We start from the raw sequence: 21,739 nt of genomic DNA, 5'->3' as shown, positions 1-21,739 counted from the left end.
TTAAGAAAGGGAGGTAGAGATTATTAATGTAAACTTACTGATTTATAAGTGTCTTTAAGATAATTTTAAAAAATATATTTTATTGATTTTTTACAGAGAGGAAGGGAGAGAGATAGAGAGCTAGAAATGTCGATGAGAGAGAAACATCGACCAGCTGCCTCTTCCAAAACCCCTACCCGGGATGTGCCCATAACCAATGTACATGCTCTTGACCGAAATGGAACCTGGGACCTTTCAGTCCACAGACCGACGCTCTACTACTGAGCCAAACCGGTTTTGGCAGTGCCTTTAAGATAATTATGGAAACACTTTCTTATAAATATTGGAAATATTTTTCCCAGTATGCTGTTTTCAGATCATTTACTTGTGATTTTTCCAACTTTTAGGTTTTATAGATCTCTGTAAAAAATCAATTATATATATATATATATATATATATATATATATAATTTATATATATAAATATATACGTTTATATATATAAAATATGTATATAAATATATATTTTTAATATATTTTATTGATTTTTTTACAGAGAGGAAAGGAGAGGGATAGAGAGCTAGAAACATTGATGAGAGAGGAACATCCATCAGCTACCTCCTGCATACCCTCTGCTGGGGATGTGCCCCCAACCAAGGTACATGTCCTTAACCTGAACTGAACATGGGACTGTTCAATCCACAGGCCAACACTCTATCCACTGAGCCAAACCAGTTTTGGCAATAAAATATATATTTTTTAAAAAGCAATATACCTCCTGCCCAGCTGGTGTGGCTCAGTTCTTGAGTGTCAACCTATGAACTAGCAGGTCACATTTTCATTCCGGGTCAGGGCACTGGGCTAGGGCTCGATCCCCAGTATAGGACATGCAGAAGGCAGCCAATCAATGATGGTTCTATCTCTCTTTCCTTCTCCTTTCCTTTCTGAAATCAATAAAAATGTATTTTTATAAAAAGAATAAAAAACTTTAAATATTGGCAGTACATATTTATTTAGGATCTATTCTATATTAGGTCCTAGAATAAACTCTTTCTTTGCATTAGATATTTTGACTCTAATCAACAGTCATTGGAAGGTTGGTTCATTTTCTGCATTATTTCTCCTTAGGAATGTGTATTTTTGAGATGCAACAAAGAGCAATGGTAGGAGCACAGACATTAGAGATTACTTATTACCTTAATTCAAATCACTACTCACTAGCAGCACCATCTGACTTAGTTTCTTTATCAGAAATATTAGATTAAGGCTCCATATGTAAAATACAGAAAGCACATTTATAGGAAAATCACATGGCATGAGTTTCATAAATGTAAGCTCTTTGTCTGCTAAATTTGAGTCTTTTTTTTTTTTAGTCTAAAAAAATTTCCTTGATTTAGCTAATCATTGTTGATTAATTTCTAACAATATATTCAGGAAATGCAGTGAATTTGCTATTTTTTGTGGGACAAGAACAATTCAAACAACAACCGATTCATGGGGAGTGATAGGAGGGAGCTTATGTGTGCATTTTGATCTTCTGTCTTCCATTCCACCACTCATGGCCCAGGTGATGATGCTAACTGAATTAACAGTGATGTATGAGTGCCCAGATTGTAACACACACACACACACACACACATACACACACATCATAATAGAGATTCTATAGTGGCTGTCTCACACACACAAATACAATTTTATCACAGAAGGGAAAAATCAATGGGGTTTAAGCTCTGTTTTAAAATCAGTTTTTCAGATCAACTTTTAAATCTTGAAAATTTATAGCAAAACTCCTTTCAAGTAAGGTAATTTATTAATGTATCCTTCCAAAGATTTGCTAATTGCCCCTGATGCCCTAACCTAACCAATGCATTCTATCCTTGAGGGGGATAAAAAGGACAAGTTATTCAAGCTATTCTAGGTTCACTAAAATGAAGGCCTATCCTAGTCAGCAAAAACTTCCTTGTCAGCTCATTTTCCCCCCTGAGGGTAAGTAAACTTGCAGGAGTGACCAGACCAAGGAGAAAAAGTTGCAGACTGACATGGCATGTAGATAACCAGGTATATCCAGTATGTAAAAATCCTGCATTCCTAGATTCAAACCAAGAAAGAACAGTAATTGCATAATGATGAATATTTTGGTGACTCCAGCAAGCTCATAAAAGAGGCAAAATACCACAGTACATATGTTATAGATAAAAAACATAAAGCATGATTTTAATGACAAAAAAAGAAAATTAACACAATTTTACATTTCACCTTATCTTTATTCTGAATACAAAGAGTTTACATTAAAGTAGAAGAAGAATAAAAGACAATAATGTATCATTAATAGGCTTCAACTAAAAAGGGCTTCCTCCCATCAGAGATCCCAGGCACATAAGCAGGTTCATAACTTAGCCCTACTCATGAGTTGCCAGTGAAATGTAAGGTCTGAAACTGTTATTACACAGGTCACCTACATAATCCTGAAATGGGGAACGCCTAATGAGGGAATGCTTAATGAGAGAACACCTCGCAACATCCACAAAACTTACAGTTCTATTGTCAACATCAAGGAACACACCGACCCTGGACAGAGGTTTCTGTATGTATTGACGAGCCATCGGGGCAGTGCTCCAGAGAGCCGTATGATTATCCTCCTTCACATGTATAAGAAGAAAGGTGTCCTCACATTCAGTCAATGTGCCATTTGGCTCCATCCAGGGTTCCTTACGTACCCCTACAGCCCAGTCCCAAGACTTGTCCACATACACCTCCCAATAATGCTTGCCAGACTTGAAGACACGGTTTCCCCATGCAGCAAAAGAGTTAGATGTTCCAGGATCCAGAGACACATGTAGACCATCACCCATAAACCTCAGACTTCTCACGTCATCAAACAACCTTATATTCTCAGGGGTTATTTCACCAGTGAAGGAAACTTGAACTGTGAAGAAAGAAGAATATTCCAGTCAAAATCAATGTTAAGCCCTCGGCAGTTTTTCTCAGTGATAAGAACATCAGCCCATGGACTAAATTTTGTAGCGTTTGATTCCTGACCATGGGCATGTACTCTGGTTGCAGGTTCATTTCTGCCATTGTGGGGGTGCATGTGGGAGACAATCATTCCATATGTGTCTCTACTGTCTGTTTTTCTTGGTCTCTCTCTCTCTCTCCCTCCTCCCTCTCTTCCATGCTCCTCTAAAAATCTATGAAAAGAATATCCTTGGGTGAGGATTAAGAAAACAACAACAAATCAATGTTGAAAATAAAATTGTCCATGAGAGAATGGGACACCTTAGTGTCTCACTGGAAAAAAAAATTAATACTAAGTTTGAATGGAAAATATTGGATTCAAATGATGCCAACATATCTCCTAAAAAAAAAAAAAAAAAAACAACAACAACAACAACAACAAAAAACAACAACAAATATCCAAAACCTTCTAGAAATAGGCTATCATAATAGTGAAGAAGGTCATGTCTACTTCTGGTTACTTTTTATAAACTGAACACGTGGGCAGTGCTACCAAGTCCATAACAATAAATCTTGCCTCTCCCACTCCTTCTTGAGGAGAAAAATAATTTTATTTTAAATAAATGGAGATGACTTGCTCAGAATATGGTGCTACCCCAGCTGATGATACTCCAGGTAAGTAAGCAAGTTGACATTAAAGAAGAAAGATAAAGGCCATTTTAGGTATGATTTCCTACGAAGAATAGGATGCCTTTAATAACTGGTTCCACCTAAAAGCTTAATCTTTCTTTCTCATAGATTAAACTCCCAGGTAAAGGTTTAATGTTGAGCTATATATATAGGCTCATTGGCCACCAAATTCTTTTATTGTCATATTCATAAATTCTTGCTTTGTACAACTAGCTTTTTAAAAATATATATATTTTATTGATTTTTTACAGAGCGGAAGGGAGAGAGACAGAGAGATAGAAACATCGATGAGAGAGAAACATCAACCAGCTGCCTCCCTCACACCACCCACTGAGGACTTGCCCGCAACCAATGCACATGCCCCTGACCGGAATCGAACCTGGGACCCCTCAGTCCACAGAATGATGCTCTACCACTGAGCCAAACAGGTTTCAGTGTACAACTAGCTTTTTACACAATGGTTATTAATTCACATTATATCAATTGAAACCCACATTATATATCTAATTACTGTAATTATTTAAGGAAATATTTTAGAAATCTAATTCACTGCAGTTATTTGGAATACCTTGAACTGATACCCAGTTTTCTATGGGTCAATCAACAATTGACATTTTATATGATATATTTATAAGGTTCCGTGGGATGCTTTTGGTGCATGTATTTTTTTATCATCATATAAATAACATAAAATTTACAAGTTATTGATAAGGCCTGAGTCACACCTATCATTTTCCTATATTATAGTGACCCCATAACTACATAGGACTATACATGCCACTTTGAAGACTATTTTCTTGTGCAAGGTAAAGTTTCAGAAAGAGAAAAAGGTCATCCACAGCATTTCCCAACTGAAGGACCCCGCCAGGTGGTCCCCCATTGGGTAACATTCACCTCGGAATTGGTTGAGACTGTCCATCAGTCCAGTGATGGGATGTGCAGTGAGTTCTGGCTGCAGAGGCTGAGGCATGTCCAGCTGCACCTGCTCACTCCTGTCAGGAGGAAGAGGCAGTTAATCCTGCTGGTGGCATCACCATTCAGCTGAACATTCATCAAAATCCTTTTGTTCACAATTATGATATAAAATTGTGACATTCTTAGGGAATCTCTCTAACTTTTCTTTTTTCTTTGCCAGCTACAAGTCCCATTTCTCAGAGGTGCTTGTCTGTCTTACCTAATTCTGGGAAAATCTAGACTAAATCTAGACTTTGCAATTTCAGTTCCTATTGACTTTGAAATATTAAACCATAAATGACCAGTCTTTATGAAAAGTCCTCATTGAGTCTAATGACACATACTCCCTCAGCTACTAAAGGGAAAATACTAACTTCTGGTCAAAAGTAACAGGAAGTCCTATTCTGCAAAACATTTATAAGTAGATGCACACACAAATAATTGAGAATAATCTGAGAAATTATGTCTTCACTATTTGAGACGTAGTTGTAATCTCTTTCACATCCCTAATGAGCCCCAGTTAACATTGAAACCCAAAATCACCTTCTTAGTTTGTCTTCTAGTTCCTGTAAAGAAAGAAAAGAGAAGCTTAGAATTCTTCAGAAATAGGTTATTTTACCAACCAGACTTTGGGTTTGGGGGAGTTCAGAAAAATACTAATCGCACCACCTGCAAACTGTCTTATAAATTCATTTTTCTTTTCTTCCCTAAAGATCATACTGACACAACATGTTGTCAGAATCTAAATTCTTTTTCAAATACTTAAAATCATTTTATTTAAACACAGTTGGTATTCTTATATAGGTTATATAGATTATATTAATTTCAGTTATATTGATACAATATAGCAAGTCAATATTTTTGTATCTTATAGAGTGATCACTCCCACTAATCCTAGTAATTAATTGTCGCCTTGGGAACCTATTGCAATATTTTGTACTTTCTTCCCATCCCCCTTCAGTCCCCCCCCCACCCCCCCCAAATTCTGGCAACTATGCTTTTGGTCGATTTTTGTGTTCTTGATGAATTCAGAACAGTATGAAAAAAGAGAACACAAGAATAGTGACTACATTACTCTTATTCTCAGCTTGCTGCATTAGGGTCTTTCCTAAGGCTTGCTCTCAAAGTCGAACATGCCCCAAATTAATGGCAAGGGAAACCAATGGTAATGGTATCACAATAGGAGGAAATATATAGGAGGTTTGGCCAAATGTCTCTATATTGCCCACTTGCAGATCAAAATTAAAAGTACTTGGGTAAGTTTTTCATCTTCTGTTTAGTAAAGCAAGAAATAAAAGGAGATTTTTAAAGAAGGAATATGTTCCATAGGGAATTTTCAAAATCACAGTGCCATAAAACTTCATTGTTTATAATTAGGTGGGGGAGAATAACAGCTTATCTATATCATTTCCAATGGGGAGACCCTCTCTACCATAGATTCAGGAGATGAAGACATCAATCTTTGATACCAAATAAATGAGGGAAAGCAAAGTCTTCTAATCATATAAAAAATTCCCAGGCACATGCTCAGTTCCTACCTTGAGCATCTCTTCATCTGGTTTCAGACACATGCCCATGAGCTCATCATACATTGCTCTTAGGTTTATGCTCTTTTCAATCATTTCGGCTTGATATTTCTTCAGTTGCTCAGACAACTTTGACCCTTCCTCAATAAGTCTCTCTAAATTTTTTTTGTCTTCTTCTTGTAGAACCAGTTGGAGTGCCTCATAAAAAGCCCTGGTTTCATCTTGGCGACCGTAGAGATAAGCCTGCAGAGAGATAGATCTCCTAGATCACATTACAAGGGCTGACCTTACCCTCCACCACGTAAACAGCATCTCATTCACTGATGCTGTTCTCTACCAGTAAGTTTCAACACCCTAAATTCAGGTCATTCCTCTTTCCTTCATTTATGTTATATTCTTATAAGCTATGCAAACAGCCTTAATCCTATACTTTCCTCAAAACACCTCCTTCCACTTCATGAGTGCCTGAAGGAACTGGAGAAAAGCTTCTCATTAAGAATTTCTTTTACATTCCTTTTCTCAAGACTGCAAGCCAGCTATGGACGTTTATGGTGACAACATGCAGCATTCTGGCTCTGCATCACTAAATTCATCTCTGGTGACAAAACCTTCCTACTCTTCTGCATGAGAACTCAGGAGAGCTCTTTATGGAGCACATCATTGCCTTTCCCCACCCTCTTCTTTCCCCGTGGATTTGAAGCCATTAGAAAAGACCTCCCTGAAATCCTCACCACCTGCCCTCACACTGACATCCATCCTCCGGGACCTTTTCTTTGTCGCCCTTTTCTCTATGGATGGGCTACTGTCCTCCATCTAAGACCACAGGCTCCTTAACTTCCTAAAGAACTTAATCCTTCCATTGTGCACTTTCTCCCAAAAGGTATGGATTCACACTTTCTCTCCAGTCTTTGTTCCTTCTATTCTTTACTTCTTTTCCTCATTTTTCTTTAAATTTAACATGTTATATTTTCTTCTACTTAATATCATTGTCTAGCTCTTGCACTCTCAATTCTCACCATGTAGGCACACACTTTAAATCACTGTTCTCAGGTCTTTTCCTGTCAGGTCTATGTCAGCCTGATTCACAGGGAAATGCAGTCTCATACTTACCATCCAAAAGACAGGTATTCTGCCGTCTTTACTGAGAGTTTTTTTAATTTCTTGAATCTTTTCCCATAAAGATCTCATGTGGTTTGAGAGCTTCCTCTGTAAAATAAAATAAAATAAAATAAAATAAAATAAATTTTAGCACCAGAGAAGCAAATAGATTTAGGTTTCAGATACTAAATGAAGGCATTAATCAAGGGATATTAGACAAAAGTACTTTAGAAAAGGATCATGATTTTAACCTATTTGCCCTCACTAATGATACATTTTAGGTTTTAAAACACCCAATATAACATAAAAATTTCTCTAGAGAAACTGATCAAGATTTTAGTTAGCACAACTACTTCTCAGTTGGTCAGAATTTGAAGCTAGTGATACTTTTCTGCTCCAAATTCCACTGTATTTTCTCCGACATCTTTATCAGTGTTAGCAAATATAGTCTCCATTGGAAATCCTTCCTATATTTGTACTTTTCACACCACCGAATCTTTCATGAAAGTTTTCCAGTGCTTTGAGTACAATGCTGCATCATCAAAGTAATGATGACCCTTAATTAATTACTCTCCCATTAAATGCAATGTCCATGAAGACAGGTAAACCAGTGCATTTCCTCACAGCTTCATTAATAGTTCTTAAGTATGTATCAACACATTAAAAAGGAGAAGATAGAATCCTCATCTCTTTGCTGTACTCTCCGCCAGCATTCAAAGAGCACTGAGGGGCACCACTCACCCTGTGTTCCTCAGCAGCCTCTCCCACGGAGCAGTGTCTGTGGGCCTCATGTTCCTGAGAGCTGGAGCAGTGCAAACAGAGCAGGCTCCTGTCGTCTTCACAGAAGATCTGCCTTGTCTCCTGGTGCAGCCCGCATCTGTTATCCTCAGAGCTCAGGAATTGCTGCAAACTGGCTTTTCTGGCCATGGACACCAGATTTTTCAGGATAACATTGGTTTTGAAGTTGTTCTGCTCCGATGGTTCCCTGCACACAGGACAACAGGGACGGCTTTCTTCTTTATCCCAGGATACATAGAGACAGGAACAACAGAAGCTGTGCCCACAGCCCACAGTGACTGGGTCTGTAAAGTAATTCAGGCAGATGGCACAGGTGAGTTCTTTCTGGAAGTTTTCTGGGATGTCCGAGTCCATTTTTCTGAGAGAAGAAAATCAGGAGTTGTTCTTCTGCCCCGGGGATACAAAGATCTAAGCAAAATGTGACTCAGGTTGTGACTTAATAACTGTGTCCAGAGCAGAGTAAAGCTTGATAGGCACGTGACACAAACAGAAAGCAGACACAGGAAGGCTCCAACAACCTGTAGAAACTATTCTTGGATTTCTAACTATTACTATCCACCTCCTGCACCCTTTTCTTCTGCTTAAGAAAGAACCTCAATTTGCTGAGTTCTTATTTTCTCCAAATAGTTTCAGTTTCAGGTATCTTGAATAATTTCCAATTCCAGGTTCTGGGTCCTGCATGCTCTAATATTTTATCTAACACTCAATGACAGTCATTGATTTAGCTCAAGGTATTTTACTTAAATTTTCATTATTTTGTAATTGTCAGGCATTTTGGATGTGATTTTTCATCTCAATCAGAGTCCACATCCCAAAACATTTGATGGAATCCAATTAATATATTTTCTTTTGTGACATGTGCTTAAAAAATGGTTTCAGAGAGAGAATGAGAGAGAGAGAAGCATTGATGAGGGAGAAACATTGACTGGTTGCCTCCTGAACATGTCCCAATGTGGTTTGAGTCCACAACCTGGGTATATGTCCTGGCCAGGAATGAAATTAGAGATTACCTAGTGTGTGGGATGTTGCTCTATTTAACCAACTGAACCACACTGGTCTGGAAACTCTTTTGATTTATACAAAACAATATGTGAATACCTTAAGAGTAATGAAGAGGAAACTAAACATTGTCAAAATCATCAGAATTTCACAGACTCTACTCACATGATAATTCTTTATTAACCCTCTTCTCTTTATTAGCCATAACTATTAATCTAAGAAACAAAAATTAAAGAGATACTTGTTTTATTTGAAGTCTTCAATAATGATTATCAAGCAGTATGTGTGATAAGATTATGGATGTAATCATAATTGTAGTAGGTGGATAGGCATGAAAAGAGCGGGACCCATGGACCAGTTACATAGGGTCACCAGGGTGAGAACCCTGGGTGCCCAGCAATGGGGCAGAAACTACAAGCCCTTGTTCCACCGCTCCCTTAAGCATTAAGCCCTAGAGATGACATCTTGGTTTCAGCTGTGTCTCTTTATGTGTCTCTTTCCCATTGATGTTTCTCTCTCTCCATCGCTCCCCTTACTTCCACTCTATATAAAAATCTACAATAATTAATGCCTAGTATGCTAATTAAACTGGACATTCTTCCAAACATCCTGCTCTCTTTCTGGATGAAGCTGGGCTGAGAGGGAAGCCCAGGTCTCAGGTGCCTGCCAGCAACCAGAGAAATACCTGGGTCCTGGATGCTGGGGGAAGGAAGGCGTAGTACTGCAGGCAGTTCCGTGCATCAGGCCCCAAATAAATAAATAAATAAACAAATAAATAAATAAATAAATAAATAGAACAAGTGAAAAAGATATCCTTTTTAGGGAGGATTAGCAAAAAATATTAAAAATATAATAAAAACCCTCAAGATGGAGGACCCAGTATAGATCTCTTTATGAGCACAGCATGGCCTTTTTCCACCCCCTTCTTTCCCCAGAGACTGCTCTTTCTTTTTCTTTCCCTCTCTATAACCCCCTCTTCACTTCCCCCTCTGGAGTAAGCCCAAACCTCTACCCCTCTTTCCCAAGGTGCCTCTCTCTTTCTCTCTCCCCACTAATGTCAAAGGACACTTCTTTTCTTTTCTTTTTTTTGCAGCAACATGTTTTCTGAGCACAATTCTTTTATGGCTCATTTTGTCTACCACTGTGACTTTCTAAATAAACTTTCTCTTATAGTTTAAGTCTTGCCTCCGAATTCTTCTCTTAGCCAGAACTCAAGAACCGAGGTTGCTGAATGGAGGCTAACACCTTTGCCATTTCCCCTGCTACTACTAATAATCAGCACTGCCCTAGCTTGGTTGGATCAGTAGATAAGAGCGTTGGCCTGCTGACTGAAGGGTCACAGGTTCAATTCTAGTCAAGGGCACATGCTCAGGTATGGACTTGATCCCCAGTAGAGGGTGTGCAGGAGGCAGCCCATCAATAATTCCCTCTCATCATTGATGTTTCTATCTCTCTCTCACTCTCTCTCCCTATTTAAAATCAATAAAAACATATTTAAAATAATAATAATCAGCACCGCCGAAACCGGTGTGGCTCAGTGGATAGAGCGTTGGCCTGAGGACTCAAGGGTCCCGGGTTTGATTCCGGTCAAGGGCATGTACCTTGGTTGCGGGCACATCCCTGGTGCAAGAGGCGGCTGATCGATGTTTCTCTCTCATTGATGTTTCTGACTTTCTATCCCTCTCCCATCCTCTCTGTAAAAAATCAATAAAAAATATTAATAATAATAATAATAATAATCAGCACCAAACAATAAAGCATGCTTTTAAAAATGCATTTCACTTAAAACTGGGTCCTCATGTCCTTATTAGTTAAATAGATTCCCCCAAACTCCTCATATTTCTTATATGCTCAGTGTCACTTTCTGCAGGCCCAATCATGACCTACATTCTTTAAAATGTAAGTCAGAAAACTCATGTTTCTTCAGACATTTAACTTTAAAACAATAATCTCCTTACATCACTGAGTGTGTTATCTAGTTATATGTATTGTAACTTATACCTCTCACTGTATACAGAGGAGACTGTAATGTGTAATGCATATAGAATCAAATATCCCTAAAACATGTTTTAAATCTATGCCATGTATTAATCCACAAGATACCAGGGCACTACTTTCTAAATCCTTACGAACCATAGGAACAAGTAAGGAATATAAGATAACAAAAGTTAATATTCATTCCAATACACTTACCAAAACAAGATGCCAAACATACATGAAATAATTTTCACTAAGATGGCAAAAAACATTACTTGATAGAAACAAACTCAGTTTGGTGATTAATTGAAATTAGGAATCCTTTTGTTGTTCTTTAGGAAAGTTATAGAAACCCCAATATGGCCTAAGGAGCAGATCCAGGGTCTCCAGGGCTTTCCGTAGCAGGAAAAATAGGAAGAGGTCAGCTCAGGGATCAAGACTTTCTGTGTGGTGGCAGTCTCTTCCAGAAGTCTTCCCACCAGGTGAGTTCTCAAGACACTCTGTTCTGGAGAAGACTCAGTGTTGGGCTCCCTGAGTGTCTTTATATTGTGTCTCTACAGGTCACACCTATTTCTTATAAGGATTATATTTCAGACGTTTTGTTCATCCTACCTGAGGACATTTTCCCCATTGACTTTTAGAGAGAATGAAAAGAATCTGGGAGAGGTAGGGAGGGAGAAAAACATCACAGTGAGATATTCAGGTCTGGAGGACTGAGCCTGCAGCTGAGGCACATGCTCTTGAGCAGAATTGAAGTACAGAGTCTGAGGGCTGATGCTATAGAGTCTCTAAAGGCCATACCCATTTTTCCTAAGGATTATATTTCAGAGGTCTTTAAATAGAATTAATTTCACACCCTTTTAAATCTCCCTAAATATACCTTTATAAACATAATCTAATCAAGAAATCACTGGTTTTACAACAAACCAGCTCTCAAAGGTTGTGTTTCTATCTAAATTTCTATATATCATGGGTTTAATTTAATTTTACTTTTTAAATTTAACTAAGTTTTTATTGATTTCAGAGAGGAAGGGAGAGGGAGAGAGATATAGAAACATTGATGAGAAACATCAGTTGTCTGCCTCCTATGTGTGCCATACTGGGCATTAAACCTGCAACATAGGAGTCAAACTAGGGACCCCCTGGGACAACACTCAACCACTGAACCATACATGATGGGCATGACTTTTATTTTTTTATTTTTAAAATATATTTTATTGATTTTTTACAGAGAGGGAGAGAGAGAGAGAGAGAGAGAGAGAGAGAGAGAGAGAGCAAGAGAGAGAGAGAGTTAGAAACATCCATAAGAGCATAAGAGAGAGTCATCAATTAGCTGCCTCCTGCACATCCCCTACTGTGGATTTGCCCGCAACCAAGATACATGCCCTTGACCAGAATCAAACCCAGGACCCTTCAGTCCGCAGGCTGATGCTCTATCCACTGAGCCAAACCCGTTTCAGCTGGGCCTGACTTTTATTTATAACTTATCAAACGATAGAAAAGATTGTTTATTAATCAGCGATTCTAACAAATGTCTTTGAAAACGTGAAATTATGTTCCCTGAGGTTTTTGTTTTTTGTTTTTATTTTTATTTTTTTATTATTATTTTTTTATCTTAATCTGTTATGGAAGAGTGCTTGCTTTGATAGATTAACTGGATTTTGTCTTTTGGTTGTTTTTAATCCTCACCCAAGATTTTTTTTCTTTTGTTGTGTTTTTTCCCCCATTGATTTTTAGAGAGAGTGGGAGGGCTGGGGATAGGGATGGAGGAAGGGCTGTGGTTAGGGAGGGAGGAAGAGCTGGGGATAGGGAGGGAAGAAGGGCGGAGGAGAAGGAGAGAGGAAGGCAAGAAGAGAGCTAGAGACATCTTTGGAGATCTGCTGCCTCCTGCACATTCCCAGAGGGACCATGCCAGGGATTGAATCTGGAACCCAGGTATGTGCCCTTGGCCAGGAATTGAACTGGGAACTGTAGACACTTTGAGGACTTACAGCCTAACCACTGAGTCTTACATGGGAGGCTGTTATTATTATTTTTTTAATCCTCACCTGAGCATATTTTTCAATTGATTTCTTAGAGAGAGTGAAAATGAGAAAGAATGAGAGAAATATTGATGTGAGAGAAACACATCTATTGGTTGCCTCCTGCAGGAGCCCAGACCAGGACCAGGGCTGGGGAGGAGCCTGCAACCAAGGTAGGTGCCTTTGGCTGAAATCAAACCTCAGGAAGAAGCTCTATTCACTGACCCAAACCAGCTAGGGCAGCTTTTGTCATTTTGAAGGCAATACTTTAACAACTTTGGCACATCACTCCAGTCACGTGATACAGATTGGTCTTTGAGACTTCTAAACCTTGTAACCTTTGGGTGGCTCTGAAATATGTAAGTATGCCCTTGTTTTAAAGAGGGACCTTAAAGTCATCGTTGTTTTGTTTGTTTGTTTGTTTGTTTGTGTATAGTTAAGAAAATTAGGAAATACCTTTATGAAAAGATACGCAGAAAGTCTAGAGAAAGCTGGAAAGGAAGGGCATGTGCTTGTGATGTAGAAAGATCGGTAGCAATGGTCAATAGTTTCCTTTAGGACGGCCTTAGGAAAAAGATTATTCATTCACTGTTTCTTGGTTCTCTACCATTTCACACTCAGCTCACCTACAGTTATTCACCAAGAGCTCTGGGAAACACCCACCACCAACACTGGGTGTGTCAGCCTAATCCTCTTAAGAAGAGAAAACACATTTAGGAAAAGGAAGCAGCCTTCTAGAATCAAAAAAGAGGATCACAAAAATTTTATGGTTGGGATATTAACACAGTTCCAAGAGAGCTACAGTGGAGAAGGAAACATCACCTCAGCAAAGGATCCCAGGAATCTGACCACCCTTTTTCAATAAATCTGTAATAACATCATTTTTCCAATACCAGGTAAGAGCATACCACAGAGGCTATTGTTTTTCTCTGACATCCTCTTTAAATGCCTATCTGTAATTCCGTATATATCAAAATGTGTATATTTTGCTAGGAAATGAGTGGCTGGGATGTAACTAATTTGCTTGTATCTTTCTTTTATATTATTCCTTATTCAATGTTATGCTTAATTTTTGTTTTCTTTTTTTTTAATTGAATTTATTTGGGTGACATTAACTAATAAAATTATGTAGGTTTCAGGTATGTGATTCTCTAATACATTGTATGCATATTGTGTTGTGTGTTAAGCACCCCAAATCTTGTCTCCTTCCATTACCATTTATCCCCCCTTTACTTTCTTATAACTCCACCCACCTCCAGCCCCCTTCACTCTGGCAATCACCATATTGTCCTCTGAGTCCCCAGTCTTTCTTTTGTTTCTTTGCTTAATACCTTCACACTTCTCACCCTAACACCCCTCCCATCCCACAGCTGCCAGTCTGTTTTCTCTATCCAAGAGTCTGTCTCCACTTTGTTAGTTTATATTGTTCATTAGAGTCCACATGTGAGTGAAATCAAGTGGTATTTGTCTTTCTTTGACTGGCTTATTTCACAAAATAATACACTTCAGGTCCATCCAAATGTACCACAGCTTCTGTTTTTTTAAGATTTTTAAAAATTGATTTTTAAAGCAAGAAGATGGAGGAGAGAGAGAAGGGGGGGAAAAAGGAGAGAGAGAGAGAGATATGAGAGTGACACATGAACACTACATGGCCTCTACTGGAGATCAAGCCAGAAAGCTAGGCATGTGCCCTGACAGGAATAGAACCCATAATCCCTTGGTACCCATGACAAAGCCCAACCAATTGAGCCACACTTTTCTTAAAAAAAAAAAAAAAAAAAAAAAAAATATATATATATATATATATATATATATATATATATATATATATATATTATTGATTTCAGATAGGAAGGGAAAGGGAGAGAGATAGAAACATCAGTGATGAAAGAGAATCATTGATTGACTGCCTGTTTCATGTTCCACGCCGGAGATCAAGCCCGAAACCCGGGGACGTGCCTTTGACTAGAATTGAAACCAGAACCCTTCAGTCCACAAGCTGACACTCTATCCACTGAGCCAGACCAGCTAGGGCAAGCCACACCATTTTTATCCACCCATCTAGTGATGGACACTTGGGCTGGCTTCCAAATCTTGGCTATTGTAAATAACATGCAATGAACACAGGGGTGCATATAGTCTTTTGCATTTCTTTGGATATATTCCCAGAAGTGGAATCACTATTTTATAAGGTACTTTCATTTTTAATTGGGCTAGTGGTATGGTATGTGGTTGGGACCCCTTGCTTCTCAAAGGAGGCCTCTGCAACAGAGATAACCCTCCCGATTAAAAGCAAGCCACAAATGGGTGTTGGACCAGCCTGTTCTGCACCTCCTACCAGTCTTACATGCTTTCATCTTTACTTCTCTAGTTGTAGGACTTACCATTAGCCAGCTTTCTGGTTGTTTTGAATAATGGTTGTTTTGTATTTTAGTTATAATTGTGGTGTGTTTGGGAGGTGGTTAGTACCAGCAATTACCTATGCCACCATCTTCTGATGTATCTCAATATTTATGATGTTGAAAAATTTCGAACTAGAGAATCTTTTTTAAAAAATTTAATTTATTTATTGTTTAAAATGTTACATATGCTTCCCTTTCCTCCCATTGACATCACCCCAGCTCCTCCCACCCCCAGCATATGCCCTCACCCCCTACTGTCTGTGTCCATTGGTTATGCTCATATGCATGCATAAAAGTCCTTTGGTTGATCTCCTACCCCCTACCCCATACACACCCTCCCCTGCCTTCCATCTGAGGTTTGATGATTCTGTCTCAGGATATATTTTTGTACATCAGTTTATGTTGTTCATTATATTTCACAAATGAGTGAGATCATGTGATACTTATCTTTCTCTGATTGGCTTATTTTGAATTGCATAATGCTCTCCAAGTCAATCCATGCTGTTGTCAATGGTAAGTGCTCTTTTTTTATATATAGCAGTGTAGTATTCAATTGTGTAGATGTACCACAATTTTGTAATCTACTCATCTGCTGATGGGCACTTAGGCTGTTTCCAAATCTTAGCTATTGTAAATTGTGCTGCTATGAACATGGGGGTGCATACGTCCTTTCTGATTGGAGTTTCTGATTTCTTCAGATATATTCCTAGCAGTGGGATTACTGGGTCAAATGGGAGTGTCATTTATAATTTTTTGAGGAAACTCCATACTGTTTTCCACAGTGGCTGCACCAGTCTGCATTCCCACCAGCAGTGCACCAGGGTTCCTTTTTCTCCACTTGTTTGTTGATGATAGCCATTCTGACATGTGTGAGATAGTACCTCACTGTCATTTTGATTTGCATCTCTCAGATGACTAGTGACTTTGACTTTTCATATATCTCTTGGCCTTCTCTATGTCCATTTTCAAAAGTGTCTATTTAAGTACTTTGCCAATTTTTTTTGTTTGGGTTATCTTCCTTTTATTAAGTTGTATGAGTTCCCTATATATCTATATGTCTGTTTTTGTGCCAAACCAGGCAGTTTTGAGAACAATAGCTTGGTAACATAGTTTGATATCTGGTATTGTGATCCCTCCAACTTTATTCTCTTTTTTACAGGATTGCTGCAGTTATTCGAGGATTAATAATATAGAATCTAAACATGGATTAATAATAATACTTTTATTTAGCCAGTATCTATTGAGAACAGGCAATGATTAGAAGTCATACATAAATGAAAGATATGAGACTAAACTACTGTTAGTTTAAGGTATATACACTGTATATGCTTCCCTGAAATCACATTGAAGATAGCCTAAATTCATAACAACTAGAGAACTATATATGTTTTTACAAAATATACTTTTACTGATTTCAGAGCAGAAGGGAGTGGGAGAGAGAGATAGATACATCAATGATGGGAAAGGATTATAGACTATCTACTTCTCACATACCCTCTACTGGGATCAAAATGGCAACCTATGCATATGCCTAGCATCAAACTGTGACCTCCTGGTTCATAGATCAACACTCAACCACTGAGCCATGAAGGCAGGGTGAGAATGACAGTTTGATTTGAGATTATTGTCACTGTAATTTAAAACATATCTTTTATTCTGTAAATGTTATTCAATACTGTGAATGATACATATGAAAGCATTCTTACATTACAGTGGAACTTTATTTTCAAACTTAATTCATTCTGGAAGGCTGTTTGAGAAGCAATTTGTTAAAAAAAAAAATCACTTTTTCCCATTGGGAAGAATTTTTCCCAGTGAGCCAAAATTGAATTAATCTTTCTCAGAACCCAAATGATTCCCTGTTGTAACCTTTCTTACATGTAGTACATGTCTAATGTACTGCTTATAAATAAGCACTTCTTGCCCTGACTGGTTTGGCTCAGTGAATAGAGCGTCGGCCTGTGGGATAAAAGATCCCAGGTTCAATTTCGGTCAAGGGCAGTACCTTGGTTGCAGGTACACCCCCAGTGGGAGATGTGCAGGAGACAGCTGATTGATATTTCTAACTCTATTCCTCTCCCTTCCTCTCTGTAAAAAAATCAATAAAATATATATTTAAAAAAATAATAAGCACTTCTTTTCTTAAATTTATCAAACCATCCTGGACTAATTTTTCCTGTATCACTGCCTAGAAATGCTATCAACAGCCAAGTGCTTTTTGTTTTTTGCAATCAACAGCAATTGTTATATCTATTTGGTTGTCTGTGATTGTTATATACTTCCACACCCTTAGCAACATTAGCACTCTTTCCTTTTATCTTTCTTTTTTAAAAAAAAATTATTCATTTCAGAGAGGAAGAGAGAGGGAGAGATGGAAAATCAATAAGAGAGAATCATTGACTAGCAGCCTCCTGCATGCCCCCTCCAGAGATTGATCCCCAAACCTGGCATTTGCCCTTAACTGGTATGGAATCCAGACCCTTCATTCTCAAAGCTGATGCTCTATCCACTGAGCAAAACCAGCCAGGCCAACATTAGCATTCTAGATGGCCTCTTTATGTTTTAAAATTGTGCTAATTATAGATTTTGGTCAACAACAAAAGCATTCTCTCCTTTGTTTGTTGCCTGACAGACACTTTGTCACTTCGGGGTATCAGCATGAAAGATTTGTCCCTTTGAAAACAGAAGTTTTGGTTCCACAACCAAGACATTTTTTTCTATGAACAACTTGGTTAAGAAACAAACTGCTTGAGATGGGAGACAAGGATTGACTGTATTTCATTGCTTATTTATTTACAACGTGTGCTAGGTACCAAGAAGCAGCCATGATCAAGACAGATATCATCCTTATTCTCATGAAAGCCCTGCAATACTAGCACAGGAATTTTAGTTACAATCTGGGTTAATGCTATGAAGGGAAAAAGGGGAGGGGTATAGTGAAATGTAAACTTAGGCTAGGATAAGGAAGTGGCATTTGAAGACAGCTTGAGAGAAATCAGGGTATGTTTAGGTATGGATCCTGAAGTGAGGAGTGTAGTAAGTTCAAGTGACTGAAAAGAGCCGTTGAATCTTGAAAGAACAAGAAACAAAAGTGGAATGTATTTTACTGGTGCCAGGATACTCAGGATTTTGTAGCTTCCAAAAAGTCTTTTTTATTTTAAATCCTAACTTGAAGACAAAATTTTCTATTAATTTTCAGAGACTATAAAAGGGAGGCCAAGAGAAGGGCAGAGAGAGAAACCTTGATGTGAGAGGAACACATTGACTGGTTGTTTCATGCTTCCTGATCAGGGATGGGGAGATAACCAAAACTCAGTTATTTGTCCTTAAGTGGGAATCAAACTCGAGACCCTTGATTGGTGGGCTGATGCTCTAACCACTAAAAACACCAGGCAGGACTTTCAAAATGTCTTTTAATCTTAAATACATTTTTCCTACCTCTTTCCTGATTTTTGTCCCCAAGATTTGTTAGTATAGTTTTTGTTTTTTTCTGTAATATAGTCATCCCCTACAGATATTATAGCATGAGCAGTATTATATTTTTATTTACAATCATTTCATTTGTATTCTTTTCTCATCTCCTCACCCATCATTTTTATAAATTGTGACAGTTAAGACTATTATACAGTGGTGCCAATGACTATCCTTGTTCTTATCTCTGACTTTAAAGATAATTCTAGAGATAATTCTAGTAAGAATTCCCCATTTATAATGAAATTGGTTATATTTCTTTTAACTTAAAGGAAGGTCTCTACGGTTTCTTTTTGACATATATAAATTGCCAGCATTGCTAGATTTGGGCATTGGTTCTATTAAGAAAAATAAGGGTGCCCTAGCTGTTTTGGCTCAGTGCATGGATTGTTGGCCTGCAAAATGAAGGGTCATAGTTTTGATTTCTATCAAGGACACATGCCCAGGTTGCAGGATCAATCCTCAGTAGGGGGCATGCAGGAGACAGCCAATCACTGATTCTCTCTCATCATTGATGTCTCTCTCTCTCTCCCTCTCTCTTTCTCTCTCTTTCTCTCTCTCTCTCTTTCCCTTCCTCTAATAAATCAATAAAAACATATTTAAAAAATAAAAGAAAAATAAGGGTTACTTGAACATAAACACTGTTATTTTTTAAAGTCCTTTCCATTTTAGGTATTTTTCTTTCATTTTAATATTTTTACCTCTCCCATCCTTTCTTTTATCCTATGCTTGTTGAGTAAATTGTTGGTTATTTGTTTGGTTCACTTGTAATTAAGACAAGATGTGGTAAGAAAAATAGAAAGGCATTCTAGGATGGAACTTGAAAGAACTGTTATTTTTTTCTTCTTTTTCTCTTTCTGCCTTTCTCTTATTTTTTATTTATTTTTATTTTTTTTGAGCTTGAGGATGTTTAATAATGCAAATGAAGCATTTTAAAGTTCATCTTAATTTCATTTCCAGGGGTGAGCCAGTTTTCATTTGTAAATTAAATTATACAAGGAGCATAGCCTAAGTGGCATGCAATAATCTCATTTATTGCATTGAAGAGTTACTTTTCTATCTCCATAGAAACATAAAATCACACATTTGGAGATAATTCACCAGGGGATTGAGAGTAAAGAAGTTTGAGATCTTGCTGAGGTGTTTAAACAGCTAGGACCATACAAGTGACCCAAAGATTTAGAGATGGCATTGTCTAATAGCCAAGATAACTGGTGTGAAGAAGACATTGCACAGCTACTGGAAAGAATGGAGAATAACCTTCCACCCAGTGACAACCACACATTCAAAACAGCCCAGGCATATATGGACTGGGCAAAAGTAGCTTTTAAAGATTTTTCTGGAGAAATGTGCAAACTCAAGTGGTTAGAGATTTCTAGGAAGATAAGAAAGTATAGGACTCTGACAGAATTAGTGCTGGAAGCTAAGGAACATGTTAAAAATTCTTACCAAAGCAAAAAACTCAAGAAACATCCAGACATGCCCAAGAAGCCCCTGACTGCTTACCTCCGCTTCCTTAAGGAGAAACGGCCTGAGTATTCCCAAATGCACCCCAAACTCAACAACCAGGAACTGACCAAGGTCATGTCTGAGAAATACAAGGCGCTCCCAGAGGAGATGAAACTGAAATATATGGAAGACTTTCACAAGGAGAAACAGGAGTTTCAGGAGAAACTGGCTCAGTTCAGGAAAGACCACCCTGAGCCTGAGCAGAACTCCAAGACCTCTGTTGTCCCCAAAGGGAGCCGAAGTAGAGCCCGCAAGAAGTTTAAGGGAGATGAAAAAGAACTGAAATCTTCGCAGGAAAATGATCTTTGGGGGGACATAAGATTCTGTGGAGAGCCTGAGAAGCCCCCCATGAATGCATACCACAAGTTCCACCAGGATGTGTGGTCCAGTGAGGAGCTGCAAGGCCTGCACCCGAGGCAGCGCATGGTGGAGATTTGCAGACTCTGGCAGCGTGTTCCAATGGACCAGAGGGAGCTTTATGAGCAGCAGGCTGAGGAGCTGCAGAAACAGTACACGGTGGACCTGGATAAATGGCTCAAGACTCTGTCTGCTGAAGAGTACGCTGCCTTTAGAGAGAGAAGCGCTGGGAAGCGTAAGATAAAAATGCGTAGAGGCCCAGACCCCAAGATCATCAAGATAGAAGTGCAATCTCCATCAGCAAGGACTCTGCAAGAAGGGCTTGCACAGGAGGAGCAGGAGCTGCAGGCTCCAGAGATGGAGTCATCAGAGACTTCACAGGAATCTGATGAAAATAAGGAAGATGGGGGAAAGGCAGAAGGCAGGGCGTCCTCAGACTCCAGCAGTGCTTCCTCAGACCCCAGCAGTGAAGATGTAGATGTAGAATGTGAGAACAGCCACTCCAGCCTCTGACTCTCTCCAACTGAGCTTTGTTCACTTCTAAATGGTGAGATAGAGAACTTCCCAACCATAGTCCTTGGCATTGACACCAAATTAAGGGACTTGTCTCTCTGTCCCTTTTCATTTTCATCTGCCTCTCCTTCCCTAAAGAAAAGAAATTAGGTCTAGTTAGAAGAGATCTTGTGTAGGACATTTGACTTTCTTCTATACCCAAAATCTACCCTCCAGAGAAATTCCATGGAATTAATGCTCTTGAAATAAATAATGAGATAATCAGGCTCTGGAGGGCACACTGGATTGGACTGAGTTTTCTGAGCTGAGAAATTTTACTCTCCACTTCTATTCGATTGAGGCAATAGGGACTCCCCTGAGCCCGTGACCTGTGCTTTTTCTCTGTGAAACTGTCTATCAGGACTCTTGCATTGGAACTGGAGAGGAGAAGATTGGATTGACTGGAGGAAGAAGAGTTGCCTTTAAGAAAAAGTTTGGGGCCTTAGCC

At 38.6% G+C, this 21,739-nt stretch overlaps 2 protein-coding genes across 2 annotated transcripts; one reads left to right on the top strand and one right to left on the bottom strand.

Annotated features, from left to right (window-relative positions):
- Positions 1–2,381: 2,381 nt before the first annotated feature.
- On the bottom strand, positions 2,382–8,376 carry LOC118713756 (tripartite motif-containing protein 43-like). The gene is made up of 6 exons (XM_036428651.1): positions 7,947–8,376; positions 7,218–7,313; positions 6,120–6,350; positions 5,125–5,147; positions 4,522–4,619; positions 2,382–2,908 (listed from the first exon to the last, which is right to left on the bottom strand). The coding sequence occupies exons 1-6, from the start codon at positions 8,355–8,357 to the stop codon at positions 2,382–2,384; spliced, it is 1,386 nt and encodes a 461-aa protein (XP_036284544.1). The 5' UTR covers positions 8,358–8,376.
- A 7,505-nt stretch (positions 8,377–15,881) lies between these two features.
- Positions 15,882–21,252, top strand: LOC118713755 (upstream-binding factor 1-like protein 1). Its single transcript, XM_036428650.1, has 2 exons — positions 15,882–15,915; positions 20,051–21,252. Exons 1-2 carry the CDS (start codon positions 15,882–15,884, stop codon positions 21,250–21,252), a joined length of 1,236 nt encoding a protein of 411 aa, XP_036284543.1.
- The last annotated feature ends 487 nt before the right edge of the window (positions 21,253–21,739 follow it).

The sequence above is a fragment of the Pipistrellus kuhlii genome, unplaced genomic scaffold (assembly GCF_014108245.1).
Source record: "Pipistrellus kuhlii isolate mPipKuh1 unplaced genomic scaffold, mPipKuh1.p scaffold_m20_p_9, whole genome shotgun sequence".
In the NCBI taxonomy this organism is placed as follows: Eukaryota; Metazoa; Chordata; class Mammalia; order Chiroptera; family Vespertilionidae; genus Pipistrellus; species Pipistrellus kuhlii.
The sequence above is the reverse complement of the archived record's forward strand: the minus strand, read 5'-3'. Positions and strand labels throughout refer to the sequence as shown.

Coding starts and splice junctions, on each gene's coding strand:
- LOC118713756 (XM_036428651.1), bottom strand. CDS start 8,357: ATGGACTCGGACATCCCAGAAAACTTCCAGAAAGAACTCACCTGTGCC. Junction 6,351..7,217: donor GAATACCTGTCTTTTGGATG/GTAAGTATGAGA, acceptor ATCTCTCTGCAG/GCTTATCTCTACGGTCGCCA. Junction 4,620..5,124: donor CTAGAAGACAAACTAAGAAG/GTGATTTTGGGT, acceptor TCCTCCTGACAG/GAGTGAGCAGGTGCAGCTGG.
- LOC118713755 (XM_036428650.1), top strand. CDS start 15,882: ATGCTCTCCAAGTCAATCCATGCTGTTGTCAATG. Junction 15,916..20,050: donor AATCCATGCTGTTGTCAATG/GTAAGTGCTCTT, acceptor AGTGACCCAAAG/ATTTAGAGATGGCATTGTCT.